General features: G+C 31.9%; 1 protein-coding gene across 1 annotated transcript; it reads right to left on the reverse strand.

Moving 5' to 3' along the window:
- Positions 1 to 72: 72 nt before the first annotated feature.
- On the reverse strand, positions 73 to 17198 carry LOC107064584 (uncharacterized). Its single transcript, XM_089173459.1, is given in 12 exon segments — positions 73 to 6095; positions 6408 to 6793; positions 9391 to 9612; positions 12729 to 12836; positions 12839 to 12993; positions 13066 to 13310; positions 13411 to 13743; positions 13821 to 13962; positions 14033 to 14532; positions 15103 to 15504; positions 16109 to 16214; positions 17082 to 17198. Coding segments are annotated over 11 exon segments (3018 nt in total). The 5' UTR covers positions 16160 to 16214; positions 17082 to 17198; the 3' UTR covers positions 73 to 5621.
- Between the last annotated feature and the right edge of the window lie 221 nt (positions 17199 to 17419).

Below are 17419 nucleotides of genomic sequence, written 5' to 3' on the forward strand. Positions count from 1 at the left end.
TTAATAGAGGAGAGATTGTAAAAAAAAAAAAAAGAAACAAAGAAAATCCATGTAATAACATCATACAAAATCTTGTCACATTTAACATAACACCAGTGTATATTGTGTCACATCTGGGATACATAATATTACAATGGTGCATAATAAAATTCTATACATAATATTTTTGTTCTATCTAAAGTAAATCATATTTTTTTGTTTTGTTTTATTTTTTTATCTGAAAAAAAGAAAAAAATCTTTCCATCACCTTAATTTCACTTTGAGTCGAAGCTAATTACGTCCGTTCACATATTACCGAACATTTCATTTCATCTTTGGGATATTATCTTTTTTATTCCTTTTTAAAAGATATCATAAGAAAGAAAATAAATAAAAAAACAAACGAAACAAAAATACAAATAGAAATTAAAATGTTACTCTATAATTATTATCAAATTCGGAGGAAGGTCAATTAAAAAAAAAAAAAAAAGAAAAAAAAAGAAATTAAACCTGCGGTTCAATAATTTTTCTTAGTATGCTTTCGAACGACTGAAAAAAAAAATTACAGTGTCAATGATAATATAAATTTAAATATGAAATGAAAATAAATAATAATTTTAAATCAACGAAAAATGTTTGTTTTCTCTTAGATGGATAATTTTTGAGAAAAAATACAAATTATGAAAAATTCCCATTTTAGACGAATATTCGTGCTTCGACTCATAGAGAAGAAAACTGATCTCTCGCTGTTGATTTTTTCTTTTTCTTTCTTTCTTTCTTTCTTTCTTTCACCGGTTGCGTTGTTTCATCTTACTCTCGTTCTTTTTTTTCTTTTATTATTTCATCGTTTTTTTTTTCTTTTGTTAAACAAGCTCATAACTAAATTTTTTTTCTTAAAAGCATGAACCAACTCTTAGTGTTTTTACTCTTGTGTGTATTAATATATATATGCATATCTATGTATATACATATACATATACATACATATATATATATATATACATATATATATATATATATATACACATATATATATGTATATATTATATAACGTATGATATTATATATAATATTAATTATTATTATTAATTCATATAAACATTATTTCAATTCTTATTCCAGTTACATTCTACTAGCGGTAAGAAGTAAAGGGGTTTAGGGGGTCACTGGGAGGGGCGAGAGGGGTACAGAATGCCCGATGACATAGTTAACATTAGGGTTTTTTTTCTTTTTAAATTCTTTGCACTATCATATAGCAGAGATATGAATAATCCTATAGATCATCATCATCATTATCTTAATCATCATCATCACCATCACAATCATCATCATCATCATCACAAAATCATCATCAACACCATCAACACCATCATTATCATCATCATCGTCATAGTCATAGTCAAAGTCATAATTATCATCATCATTATAATCATAATTATTATAATAATAATCATCATCATCATCATCATCATCATCATTATAGTTATCGTAATTCTCATCATCAGTTTTATCGTTCATTGCATACGGTTACTCGCATAATATTTTAATGCATATGCTCTATTCGTAACATTGTTTTTTTGTTTTTTTTTTTTCATACATATACATGTGTATACATATACATATTTTTGTTTGTTGTGTCCGTATTATTTAAAATAATTAAGAGAAACACATGGTACACACACACACGCGTGCGTGCATGGGCAATTTCTCCTCTAGTGTTTTTTTTCTTTTTCTTTCTTTTTTTCTCTCAAGAACATTAGCGAAAGTATGTATGTATGTATGCATGTATATGTAATCAATCGTAAAACGACTAAAAGCTCCCCAGTGCTGCGCGTCCCCTATTATTATATAATTATTAATTAATTAATTATTATTATTATTATTATTATTCTGGATATTTTAAAATAATAAGTGATATCTATAAGTTTGAATATACTTAATAATCTATAGATCTATATATATATATACATATCTATGTATACATACATTCATACATACGTATATATATATACATATATATAGATATATAGATCTTTATTTATATATTTATATCATAATATATTATATTTGTAATTCTAAATTTCTAATAAGAGCAATCGAACGCAATTAAAACGCTCATTAATTCCATCATATCGATTACATACATGCTGAATTTATACGCAATATCGAATAATTTTTTGTATAATATTAATTATATTTAAATTCTTGCTTTTTTTTTCTTCTTCTTTTTCTTATTATTATTGTTATCATTATTATTAATATTATTAGTATTATTCATATATTCATATAATTAATATTATAATAATTAATGTAAACCTGGCAATGTGACAGTCACTTAAAACTCTACTTCTTTTTTTTTTTTTTCTCTTTTACAAATCAGACGCATATGTATATATATATAATTATGTATACATATATATATATATATATTTTATATGTATTTCTAATATAAAGTTTCGTTTTGCGTTTAAGACAACGTGGTAACTGAAATGTCAGTGATGTCACACTAACAAGTGCACGTTTTTTTTTTTTTTTTTTTTTTATTATATTTATGTGTGTGTTTTCTTTAATTATATATATATATATTTTTTTTGTGTAATATTATCTTAATAGTAAATATGAAATATATATATGGCCTTATATAATGATTCATTCACTAAGTGTTAATAATCAGGAAATAATAATATTTTTTTTATCCTTTTTTTTCTTTTTTTTCCTCTTTTTTTTCTTTTTTTTCTTCTTTAAAGATAAGAGAGACGATACAAAAAATGTGCTTCTTACTTTTTTTTTTTCCTTGTTTGTTTGTTTGTTTGTTTGTTCTTTTATACTTCGATTTTTGGGAATTTAAATTGTAATAAACCGAATATTCCCTGATTTCGAATAATTAATTAATTAATTAATTAATTAATTAATCGTGAAAATTAATGAATTTATTTATTCCTTTTTAATTTTTTTTTTTTATGTATATATATATATATTTTTTTTTCTAATTAATAAATCTACTCCCCGTGTAAAACTTAATTAAGTTGTGGACCTTTTATTATTATTATTATTATTATTATTAATAATCGGTTTTAGATTTATTCGCTTGAAATTATATTAATTACATTTTCAATAAAAGTGAGAAAGAGAGAGAAACTGAGAAAGAGGAGATATAATAACTGTAATGGTTTTTGTATGCATTTCAGTGTCTACCTATGTATGCACACTTATGCATGTGGGTGGATTTATGTAAAGCAGAAAAAGGGTTAGCTGTATTGCACTCAATCTCGCAACATAGTTTAAAATTAACGAAAATATTCCTTAAACCTCTAACCCCAGACAATAATAACCTCTAAGTGTTTACTTATATATATATATATATATATATATACCATATAACGGATTAAATCCGAATATATATATACCATTTAAATTCGTATAAAATGTATTACACGCTTAAACAAAAAAAAAAAACATGTATCCCATCATCGTGCGCATACATAAATTCAACGTTCTCCTTTTCTTTTTTCCCCCATTTTGAAAACAACGCGTTTAGTCATCACATACATATATATATATATATATATTATGTATCCTTTCATTTGCTTTTTTATTTTCTTTTTCTTTTCTTTTTTCTTTCTTTCTTTCTTCCCATTAATATTCTTATATCAAATCAGAAACTTATCTTTTTTTTTTTTTCTTAAATTCATGTGAAATATTATATCCCATTATTAGTAGGACCGTTTTTCTTTTAATTTTATTTCCTCTTTTTGTTTTTGGTTTTGTTTTCTTCCTTTCATTAATATAACTTTGAAGATGTTTTATTCGCGTAAAAAATAACATTAATTTATCTATTTGTTAATTTTTCTTAATTGGTATATCTTTCTTCTTTTTTTTTTTTTTTTTTAATTTTTAATTTTTCCCTTAATCAAAAATATTACATTAATCGATATCTTAACACACTTAGCCGACCGAACACGTCTCTCACAGTGACCTTTACAGTTTCCACCACCGCGCATTTTTCTGAATTAGCGTTTAAGAAAATAATTTTATGACTGGCAAAGTCACCATCGAAAATCCCGTAATAATGAGCAATAAAAGATTTCTAAAATTGGTGTATTTTATTATATGTTGTACCTTAAATAAATAAGCTCTGTAGAGAAAGAAGCGTTCCTCATATGAAAGGGGTTGATTTATCCGCCGAGCGGTTGGCAACCGACTAGTTTGAAAAAGGGTAGTGTTGACACTTAGCCGACCACTTGGGTAGATCTCCCCGTTTCAATGTAGATCGGTGCCCAACCAACCGATCGGAGATCTCTCCTATATTGACCTTAGCAATGCGTTTTTTTTGTTTTCGTTTATTTATCTATATAGTAAATAATTTTCATCAAACTACTTTGATTTCAAATACCGCATATCAGTCCGCGTCACTTTGCAAAACTTGGCGTGGTGGACGACACAGCGCGTGTTTGGGTTGCTCGAGCATGGTGGAAACCGTACAGTTCGTTGGTCGGATAAGTGTTAATATCTCGTCGTTTTAATTAGGACGAAACAAAGTGAAAAAAAAGAAAAGAAAATACGGCATAACGATAATCGTTTGCATTTTTTTTAACAAGCTCATTCATCATCAAAATGGTCTAATTATATTCTTTGATTTCGAAGTGGCAGTAACGGCCTATTATTTTGGTTGGCCTCTGTGTATTTTTAAGAATGACTGACTCTCTCTTTTTTTTTTTTTTTGAAGATGTTTCATAGGTACAAATATAAGATAATACATATCGCGATATAGTTTTGTTTTTTTCCCCCTTTTCTTCTCTCTTCTTGCACGAGATAAACAAACAAAATGGCGGATTTTGAACGGATAATTAATAACTTTGGAATTGAAATATATACCATAGAAATGTTTCGATCGATACTTAATAAATTATTACTTGGTCTTATGAGGCATCGACAAATTACGAAGAAGAAATTCAGAGCACTGCATTTGCACAAAAAATCTAATTACGAAATTGTAAAGTATATATATATATATATATATATATATATATATATATATATATATCTATTCTTATAAATCTATCATATCTTTCATACAAAGATATATATATATATATATTTATTAAAAACAAATTCAAACTTTGGATAATCTATCGCCGATAACACACAAAATGTACTTGAAACGTATATTGAAAAATCTTTAAGATTTATCAAATAAAAAAAAAAAAAAAAAAAAAGAAACAAACGAATCGCATATACTTTTCTTCTCTTCTCGGTTTGATAGTTGTTCCAGCCAACCCTCATTTAATAAATGAAGGTACAATTATATAGCTGTTGTTGAGTTAATATTTAACACGTAACGACACTTTTCTAAATAGAAAGAGATAGAACGATTGAGAGAGAGTACTGCGTTTCTGTGATCATCATCATCATCATCATCATTAGTTTAAAAGTTTACTAAATAGTACTGTATGTACACTTGGAACACAGCATCATCTCGATTATTTGTCGATTAAACAACAACAACACACTGATAACAAGAACCTTGAGAAAGTTCCATTGTCGTTACGGATTCCTTTTTGTTTTTTCTTCTTCTTCTTCTTATTCTTTTTCTTCTTCTTCTTCTTTTTCTTCTGGTGGTTTTCCTTTGATTAATATTGACTTTAATAGGATGCTAGAACTCCGGGTGGCGTTGGTACAACTACGGTATGTTGTGGAACAACTGGTGGAGCTGGTGGTGCTAATTGATGTCCAACTAAAACTGCAGCGGTTGGTATTGGTAAAACTCCAGATTGTGGAATAGCAGAAGGCGTGCTAACTTGCGTTGGTGGACCTTCAGATGCATGTTTTCGTAAATGTCTCAACATATTTCCTTTTTCGACGAACGTCTTGCCGCAATCTGGACAGCTGTGTGGACGTTCGTCCGAATGGGATCGTCTGTGGGAGACCAAGTGTCCTTTACACATGAAGTCCTTGGGACAGAGATCGCAACGGAATGGTCTCTCGGCGTTGCTTCCTTTGTTATGCGAACGCATGTGGAAGAGCAAATTACCCTTCAATGGGAAACTTTTGCCACATTCCGTGCATACGAATGGACGTTCACCAGTATGACAGCGCATATGATTTACGAGATGTTCCTGTGTAATTTGAAGAAGGGAAGAAAAAACGAATCATAAATAAAAGTCTTTCTCAGAGACAAGTTTTTGATGTGGTTTAACTTTTCTTATCGACTCTCAATTGTTAACATGTTTAGAACCAACGTCACATTATGACAATAAAATAGGAAAAATAAATCATAGGCTGTAGTTGAAATTTTTTCCGCGACGCGATAGTGAATGTGTTAACGATGACACCACCCACCAGTTAAACTATACTACCGAAAGTCGAATGGAAAAGCTATAAAAATCAAATAAGTTTTTTGTATCTTGTGTACAGGAAGGACAACGTACCTTTCTCGTAAATGGTTTAGAGCAGACATTACAACAGTGAGAAGAATCTCCAGTATGTTGACGGAGATGATTATTGAGATGTTCTTTCCTGGTGAACGTTCTCTGACAGAATTCACATCTGTGCGGAGATTCGCCAGTGTGGATTCGTACATGATTCGTCAAGTGTTCCTTACGAGTAAATGATTTCGAGCAGAAGTGGCATCTATGTGGCGATTCGCCTGTATGTTGACGCACGTGATTGGTCAAATGTTCCTTCCTCGTGAAGGATTTGGTGCAATACTGGCACTTGTGCGGTGACTCACCCGTGTGCTGCCTGACGTGGTTTACCAGATGATCCTTCCGCGTAAATGCTTTTGGACAGTACTGACAGCGGAAGGGCGTCTCCCCTGTACAGTTCCACAAAACGATATTTAAACATTTATAATATTCATTATAATTCAAAACAAATGAATTTATCTTGCACAAGATGAGTTTTGCCAGAGGCAATGCACACAGACAGATGAGCAAATATCGAATGAAATCTTTACAATCTTCTCTTTCGTGTAATTTGTTGTACCAACATTTTTTCGATTCAAAATTTATAGATGATTTTCAATATATCAATTATGATTCTTTTTGAACTTTCCATGACAATTTCAAAAAATAAATCCTTTGTACTTTTTAAAGGCATTGATTGATTACCAGATGCAATAGCCAAATTGCTTGGAGTGCAAAGAGTTAAAACATAAATCTAAGAACTTTTTACAGTCTAAACAAAATTAGCTTCTAGTTATAAAAAGAAATCAACAAATTTTTCAAAATGATCTAGGAAACTTTTTAACAAATTAACGCAAATAACGATTACAATTATTATTAATTATTTTTTGTATAAAAGTAACAGGTTTATAATAAAAAACCGATAAATAAAAAATGCGTGAACAAATGAAATTTTGCACATGTTAAGGATTGAATGGGATGAATTTTAGTCATCTTTAAATTCTTTTCATTCGATATTACTAAATCCTTATTTTTCATTTGAGTAAAGTCAATGTGTATAGTAAGAGAGATTACGTTGCTAATATTCATTAATATATAGATTTTAAAAGAAATTAGGACATTTGTTAGTAAACAAGAATGTAAATGTATCTTCTAATTAATGACTGATGTATACAATATTTTATATAATTAAGAACAATTTACGTAATCGTTCTCAATATCTTTAACTGACTTTAAACTTAATATATCTATATATATATATATCAAAGACGTATAATTATTTGACGGACGAAATGTTGACAAACACAATATGTGGGAGTAAGAGGTACTAACAATGAAATATAATATACATACATATTAGATTGTTCGTAAAGTAATTTCGTTTTTTTGTAATATTAAATAAAAGAGGATTTTTTCATATTTTAAATGATTGTTAACTGTCACAATCTTTTTTGAAGTGTTCAAATCATATTTTCTAATATTTCTCACCTCGTTATACAACATTTAGCATTTACTTGTGCCTTCATTTTGCCATCATCCCTTTTAACTGAACAATCAGAATTTAGTACATCTTTCAAATTGAAAATTACCAGAACGAAATTTGGAAAACTAATTTTGACATTGTATTTTTGTTGTTATAAACGAGACATAATTTTATTCTACCTTGTATCATATTATTATCCTCACGGTAATACAAAAACATAACAAATATGACGAGAATGCTAATTTTGATATTTCATTTGTAATTGCGATAGGAGACAAAACGATTGAACGAATCGAAATGTAAGAAGGTTTTAAATCACGTCTGAAATATTTATATCCTAAAAAAGGTACAATAATTTTGAGGTATTGAGTAAAATTTGATATCGGTAAACCCGACTAAATGAAATATTCTTGAAAAACAATAAAAACAAAAAAAACGAAATTATTTTCCAAACAACCTTAATATATGCAAAATATGATTAAAAAATTTCTTAAAAAATCATTTGAAATCTGTTTGAAATTAGATTTATGTAAAACGCAGAAAAGTGTGTTTGTATACAGATTTATTTATTTGTAACGATAAGGCTCTGAAAAATAAGTGAGTGAAAAAGCATGTATGAGAGCGGTGTATTAGGCAGAACAGCGATAATGTCTCTAAGGAGATTCCATGAGAATGGGATGCGGTGATTCGACAACGATAAATGATAATAAAATGATGAACGACGAAAATATACGATATATCATTATAAGTACAACTAACGACATTTTTTTCTTCGATCTGAAGAAACACATCGATTGATGAATCACAAATGGACACAACGTAATACGATTGACTTCGTAAAAGTAGTATAATAGTAGTAGTGATAGTAGTAGTAGTAGTAGTAGTAGTAGTAGTAGTAGTGGTAGTAGTAGTAGCGTTTATACATGCAAACTTATAGCGATAATGAGTTAAAACGTTAAATCTCGACTTTTGAACATGAAAAGCACGTGTTGTAAAAAATCCATGAAGTGAAACACACACAAATGGAATGTACTCGATAAATGATTCGTCGAAGGATGTGGAAGGTACGACGAAAAACAAAAAAGAAAGATCAAACAAATTAACGACTAAAACAAAATAAACACAATAATTAGAATATGATAATGGCGTTAAGACGAAGACGATAGATGAAGATGAAGATGAAGAATAGGAAGAAGAAGAAGAAGAAGAAATTTCTCAAAATCCCTAAATGAATTATGTATATGTATATACATATATATATATAACAAAAAAAAAAAAGATTATAAAAATTCCTAAATATAATAAATAAATAAATAAATAAATAAATAAATAAATAAATAAATAAATAAATAAATAAATAAATAAATAAATAAATATGTATATAGATAAACTCTCTCTCTCTCTCTCTCTCTCTCTTTCTATGCCTGAATTCTATGTGATGTGAAACACTGAAAAACTAATCATTAGAGACAAAACATTACGAATCGGTTGCCCGTGAAGTGAACATCTGCCAACCGCTCTCACCTGTGTGTTGGCGGATGTGGTTAACAAGGTGTTCCTTTCTGGTGAACGATTTGGAGCAGAAGCCGCATCGGTGTGGAGACTCACCCGTGTGCTGGCGAACGTGGTTGAGAAGATGCTCCTTTCGAGTGAACGTCTTCGAGCAGAAGTCGCAGCGGTGCGGCGTCTCACCCGTATGCCACATTATGTGGTTCGTGAAGTGCTCCTTCCTCGTAAACGACTTACCTGTACGAGCAGCGACAAACAAAAAAACCAAAAGAGGAAGAGCTGATTATACTGCAATTTAAATCAAATCTATCAAATTATTATTATTATGTGTTATTTATTTGTTTTATTATTGTTAGTTTTCTTTTTCTTTTTTTTTTTTTTTTACTTATCCTTAGATTTTATTTCTCATATTAACGGATTTTTAAATTATATAAATATGAGAGCTAGTATATTTGTAATTTTTTTTTATATATCATTTTTCATTTTATTTATCATTCGTTACAAATTTAAGAGAAAAACTACATCAATTATATATGTATATATATATGAAGAGTATAGGTTGCAAATCAATAAATACACATATTCCACCTATCCTTTCGAATGCGTTTACACGTGCACATAATAACACTGCATGCTGCGCGATAAATGTACCTCATGTAACACAATACGCGCATACCGGGTGGTACCGCTAGATGTTTGCACTCGTCATATAGTGATCAAGACAATGTGAATGTACAAATGAAAATTATTCTTCCGTTAATCACTAATATATATTTTAAGAATGATACTTTCTTTTTTTCTTGAATCCATTAAAATTGTAATGATTTAAAAATTCGAATAGTAGATAAAGTTTTTCTTCGGTAGAATGATAAGAGCGAAAAGAGAGGAGGAAAAGGATTTAAAGAGATGAGGAGGGAGATGTTACCATTAGATCCAAAATTCTATATCGATTTCGAGTTACACACGCGCGGGTCTTTTCAAATCTACTACTTACACTTATGTAATGTGTATGTAAGTACAACTTTGTTGAATCTTAAATGTAAAGTTTACAAAAAAAGCATGCAGTAATAATAATAATTCTCAGAATTAAATAGTAAAACTTAGAAATGCAATCAAAATGAAAAACTTCGACCAATAAATTGTAATAATAATAAAAATAATAATATAATAAAGAAAGATTGAACTAAAATTAAACTATTTCTTATAATGCAAAATTATTGTGAAAAGTCAATCAAATTATCGTCAGATGAATTAAAAAAAAAAAAAAAAATTATATTAATAAAAATAAATAAATAAAATGTATTTGCATAAGAAGAAACATATACATAAATGTGTATACTGTATATGTATAAATACCAACCGCTTAAATTAACGAAATAACAAGTCATGTCATCACAATGTACTCTTGAAGGTGGACGTAAAAAAAAAAAACTTGTAAAGTGCGTCTGCAATACGTAGACGAGGTGTGTACTCGGGAGGAACTCGTGCTAGACGACGAAAGGAGAGAAAAAGAGGGTGAAAGAGGAATTGAGAATGAGAAAGAAAGAAAGAGAGAAAGAGAGAGAAAGAGATAGAGGGAGGGAGGAAGGAAGGGAGGGAGGGAGGGAGAGAAACTCGTATCTGTATACTGCGGCCAAAGACACCGATAGCTCTAAGGTTAGAGGGGCGGATTTTGCAAAGGAATGCGCACGACCCGCGAGACCAAACGGAGGGGTGGTGGATGGTGGTTGTTCGCGATGCGCGATCAATTCTCGCGAATTTTATTTCACTGCTGTGTGGCGCCTATCTACCAAACTATACACACTTTAAGGCTATACTGTATATCATATATACTTCATTTATACTCAGTAGCAAGCAAACTGTATTTGTATTCCAAGTCTTGTTTTGATTTCATTTCTTTCACCCTATTTTTATATTCTATATTTATTTATATATTAATGTTTATTAATGTATTATTAATTACAATGATGTTTTTATCTAGAATTTGTCTTGTCCTACAATTATTTTATTTATACTGTTCACGCGATACGGAATTTATTATATTTGAGTTATTTTGCTTCCTTATTTTCCTATGGAATTGTTTTTTAATTAATATTTTCTCTTCTATCAATGCGATAGAATTATTACAATTCATTGAAAAATAATATGTGTAATTAATACTTATTAGTGTATATTAATTATGAATAAATTATTTTCAATTATTTATAAATTATTACGAATTACGTACGAGAGACGTTTTGAAGATCGATCGAAATATAAAATTAAGAAACGATTTGTTTCCAAAAATAACACTCCATCGATAACGCAGATATTCGTTATTTTCCACGTATCAGAGTGTATATATATATATATATACGTACTATACCCTTTTTCACGTGTATTCGATCTAAAAACGCGGTTTATTTTATTCACACATATAACCATATATACACACACACATACACACACATATAGATTACTTACCTCATCGTCAAAGATTCCCATAGGTTCCAATTATAGCTTTCAACAATGTACTAAAAGTGGGCCAATATCGTTTGGAATAAATTTATCGCGCGTTTCAATTTATTATAAAAGAAAATCGCGAAGAAAATGTGAAACTAAATCGGTGTAATAATGGCACCGATTTTTTGTTTCTTTTCTTTATCCTATGTTATTTCACATATACATGCGTTTTATATGAATGATTTAAAAGATAATTATTATTATTTCATCGGTATATATATATATATATATATGCTATGATCAATATTGAGAATCCAGGTATTGTTAAGAATACCTGAGCAATATAAACAATGTCCAATTGAGTAGGACAGTGTAACGATTGCCCGGTCAATCTCTCGAATTCTCAGAAGATTTTGGTCAATGTAGAATACATGCTTTAATTTACTGTGTTTAGAACACGGGAGGAAGAAGGAAAGTGTTTTTATTACGAGCGGTCGGCTAAGTGAAACAATTAAAAACATTTTTCTCCTTCCTCCCGTGCTTTAAGCACAGTAAACTAAAGCATGTATTCTACAGTGACCAAAACATTGGACATTCTAGAGATTGATCAGGTAATGTAGGAAAAACATACTCAAAATATACATTGTCCAATCTTAATGAATGCTCGGATATTCTGAACAATGTCCAAATTCTCAACATTAACCGCAACATATATAATCTTTACAAACACATAAAAAATATGTATATATATATTAAAAAAATAATCAATAAATATGAATGAAACAAAATGATACTTTGATTTTGATATTTCTTCTAAATTCATTTTTTGTTTCGTTCGTTTGTTCGTATTTGAAGAAGATTGACGATTGATTGGTAACAACTACTGAAAGTTAAAGTAAAATAAAACTTACCGCATATCTCACAGCGGAATGGGGTGTCATTGGTGTGTGAACGCATGTGGTTAGCGAGATGCTCTTTGCGCGTATACTTCTTGCCACAGGATTGACAATGATGGGGGTTTCTCCTGTATGCCACATAACATGGTTCATAAAGTGTTCTTTGCGAGTAAAGCTCTTCTTGCAAATATCACATCGATGTGGAGTCTCACCAGTGTGTTTGCGCACGTGATTTACCATGTGTTCTTTTCGGGTAAATGTCTTCGAGCAATATTGGCACCTGTGAGTGAAAAGTATTTCATTTAATTGAAGTTCAGAAAATATAAAAATTAACACAAAAAAAAAAGCTTACCTGTATGGTGTTTCGCCTGTATGGCATCGGGTGTGATTATCTAAATGCTCTTTTCTTGCGAAACTCTTGCCACACACCGTACAGTTGTAAGGCTTGTCAGTAGCATGTCTTTTCATATGCCGTTCCAACGAAGGTGCATTCGCGAAGACGTGAAAACATACAGTGCACGTAAACATCGATCCACCCAAGTGACACTTTCCGTGACGCGTTAGATCGTTAGAGTTTGAAAATGCCTTCCCGCATACCTAGAGAAGAGAAGAAAGATGCAAGATAAGACATATACGTACAATTAATTTGTACGTATTTAAATTGAAACGTTTGAGGAAATAAAAATATTCTACTAACCTGACATGTAAATGGTTTTCTTTCTGTGTGATATCTACGATGTACTATAAGCTGGTAACGAAACTGGAATATCTTTCCACATATCTCACAAGCATGACTGCCGACCGAAACTGGCGATGCACTTGGACCCGGCGTAGCTTCACCATCGCTAGTCTTTATGTCAAACTTATTCAACTGAACTTGCTGTACTATTGGTGTACCATTTTGAATCGTGGTAACTGTTTGCGTAGGAACCGTACTACCTACCAAAGTAGTACCGGCCGCAATTTCACTTTGCAATTTGCCAAAAACTTCGTGATACGCTAAAAGCTGGTTAATATCTTCGACATTGACCTGTCGAGTGTAACGAAATTTTGTATTTTCTTGATTTATATACACTAATAGAACGCGCGCTAATATAATGTTATTACCTTGTACATGTTTTGTACCATTTCAACACCCAGTGTTTTAGCTAAGTCTTGTTCATTTCCCGCACTTATTTTGACCACTGAACCATCGGCTGTTCTTACGTCCATCATATGACCGCCTGGTTTTAAGTCTGGAACTTGAAATCTGAAAAGAAAATAACGAAAAAAATGTTATCATTTATATAAGTGTATCTTTTAATTGCATATAAACTTACTGCGTCATATTCAGCTGCCGCAACTCCTTCTCCTTTTCCGGTTTTTCTGAATTATTTTGGCTGCTACCCTCCGTCGACGAATTCCCGCTTATATTCACGCCAATCTGCTGCTGCTGTTGTTGCTGCTGCTGTTGCATTAAGCTCTGTTGTAAATCTTGCTGTGGTTGTAACTGAAGATCGCATTGAACTTGACAGTGAACCTGATTATCGCTACAGCGTTCGGTGATACAGCTGCCACCTTCGTCCTTGACTTTGTTGTCATCCCTTTGGGCGTTCTGGTTATGTGAGGTCGGTCCATTGTTCTGTGCATTTTGATGATTCTGCATTTGGTGATGAGATTGCTGCTGCTGTTGTTGCTGCTGCTGTGGCTGCTGCTGCTGGTGCAGCTGCTGCTGTTGAGCCTGCATTTGTTGTTGCATTTGCGCGTGTGCTGCCTGCAAGTGACTAACGCTCGTCGGGATATGCGCGTCTAGATTAAGGCCAGGAAGAGAAACTGGAATCTGTTAACAATAAAAGACAAAAAATGTGTTAATAAAAGTTTATCAATAAAGCACAGTTGTTCTTGATGTGTTTTTATTATTTTATTTTTTTTTTTATTCTTTTTATTACTCAGTATTTTGACCGTCTGTAATATATTTTTCATCAAGTACTACTGTCAAATGAGCATTGTCTGACATATATATATATATATTATATAGATTAACGAACATTATTTGAAAATTTGAAGAGCTACTCACAAGCTGTTATTTATTTAAATATTAATATATTGCATTGGAAATAAGAAAGTAGGAAGTGAAAAGTGGAAATAGGATAGGAAACGGAGAAAGAGAACATTATGGCAAAAGCAAAGAAAATTTGCCGAAGACAGTAGACTGTTAACTCAACTGAAAGGCCACTTTTTACTCATTTGGCATTATGTATATCTTTTCCACCTACTCACATTTCCATAAAGATACGCGCAAGGTACAATGTTACTGCAACTCCTGCAAAGGCAGATTCTAATACTCTGCTATTGTTGTTCATAAGCCACATTCGGTCTTCGAGTATAGCGTGCTTCTACGCAAACAAACCTGAGAGTTGGACTGCATAGAGCCATGATGGTTGCTACTGCTAACTGAAGGTTGATGGTGATGATGAGCCGACTGAGAAGTTGATTGATGATGAGAGCTGGAGTTCAATGCCATTTCCTGATTCAACGTAGACGCTGGTTCTTTGGAAGATGCCTCCCCACTTCCACCGCTCCTATGAGAGGAGTTGTGGTGGGAATGGTGGTAGACTGAGACCTGAGGTAGCGGTCCGGGAAACAGATTGGTCAGGACCCAATACTTAGCTACCGAGGAGGCTAACGCTACAGCTGTACCTACACGCAGGTCTGTGGATGCTTGAGGAGTATTCCCCACATTGCCAAGGCCAGTCGAAGTAGCCAAACCACCTGGGTATGAAGGACGACCACTTTGACCCGCATTTACATCCTACCGATATACATTCAGACATTTGTACAACATCAATAGGGCATGCAAAAGCATGCACCAGGCTTGATTCCAATCGACAAGTGCGCCAGTAAGGATTAAGTCCTTTCCGAAGAGTTTAGGCTCAAGCATTATAAAGACTGGTTATTATTTACCTAAATACAAAACAGATTTTCATTTGTTGTGTAGTTAACAACACGTACTTTTAACTCTTAGGAAGGAAATTCAGATTATTTCAAGTATATAGATTAAATGTATTACAAAGATAAAATGTAAATTGCATTTCGTCACCGAACATTTAATGTCAATGTTAAGCCGATAAGTTATATAGTTAACATGTTACTTAAAAAATGAGTAAGATATATATATATACACAATACCAAAAATATAATTAAATCATCGTTTATTATTGTTAATAATCTAAGCTTGTGTAGCTAGCTTCGAAACGACAGAACAAGATAGACAGAGTAACGTTAGCTTCGAATAAAGTAATAAGATAATTAATCTTACTTCAAATAATGCCTAATATATCTTTAAACATAAATATATATCCATCGCGCATTTGTAGCTTGGTAAGTAGCCTGCATACGTTTAAAAATATTCTCACCTCTTGTTGAGCCTGCGTTGTCGCTGGCAATGCATGCTGCTCGCTGTTCATCTTCGTTCACTGAAGGCTACCAATTAAGTGCTTCTGACATAATTCACTTTTCATCCTGCAGAACACATGACTAGAAGTTAAATCTTAACTTCAATAACTTCTGTTGAGAAACTACTATCGAAATTACAACTATCATTGTCATTATCATGATCATTATCATCATTTTGAAACTTTTACTTATTCCTCGAATCGCGTAATTTCCTTACGAATGCCATAACGTTTTTTTTTTTTTAAGGAACATAATACTCCCCTTTGACCAAACTAAAATTCATAAATGATTATATATAGTACAATAATAAATGAGTTCAATGATTAATCGGTAGGATCTGTATGGTAAATAGAAGAAAAATAAGTGTCACGGCGTTTAACCTCAAAAATGTAGCTCGATTCGATTGCGAGTTTGTCAGAGCTATGAAAATCGCAGACGTCATCATCGTTCTTTCTCTGTCTCTCTCTTTCTCTCTCTGTCTTTGTAAGTGTATATATATATGTGTGTGTGTGTATCTGTATGTGTGTATGTTGGAATTTTCCGATACGCGCGATCCGACGTGGCGATCGATCGGAATAAACACACAGAGAATATAAGCACCAGCTAAAGTAGCAATCTCTTGCGATATTAAAGATAATATGATAGCTTTGGATCCTCGCGTATGTAATCGATCGGGTTTTAACCTCCGGACAACATTTTGTCGATCGAGACAGGGCGGGAAATGGGTGAGTCATCGACTAGCATCTTCGGGAGCGTGACAAAGGCCGCGTAAAAACGATGAAAGCGGCTGCCAGCGTTTCAGCGGCAACAACAGCGGCACCTCCGTTACGGTAACGCAGCTGTTATGCTTCCTTGCTTGTTCCAATGTCGGCCACGACGAACCGGCGTAGATAGAACTCCCTGCGCTCGAGGGAATATTTTCTTCTTGTTTACCATCTATCTCTCCTGTTTTCTCGCACATATGACGCGTGAATTATATTCTTCGTAGAGAGAGAACGTGGAACGGGGACAAGGGGCCACAAGATGGAGGTGACACAAGATTCGGGGGAAAGGGAATATACCTGTATGTGCATCGTAACGAGTCGGATAGAGAGGGGGGGGGGAGAGAGAAGAGAGAGCAAGAAAAAAGAAGGGGAGAGCGGGGAGGGTAATAAAAAAATAGATATATTCTATATATATGTATATATATATATATATATATATATGTATAGACCGAGAGATATATATATATACATATACATATAGGTTTGTATAAAAGGATAGAAAGAGAA

Source organism: Polistes dominula, unplaced genomic scaffold (assembly GCF_049000335.1).
Source record: "Polistes dominula isolate Pdom_NZ unplaced genomic scaffold, Pdom_raw_medaka contig_33, whole genome shotgun sequence".
Taxonomy (NCBI): domain Eukaryota; kingdom Metazoa; phylum Arthropoda; class Insecta; order Hymenoptera; family Vespidae; genus Polistes; species Polistes dominula.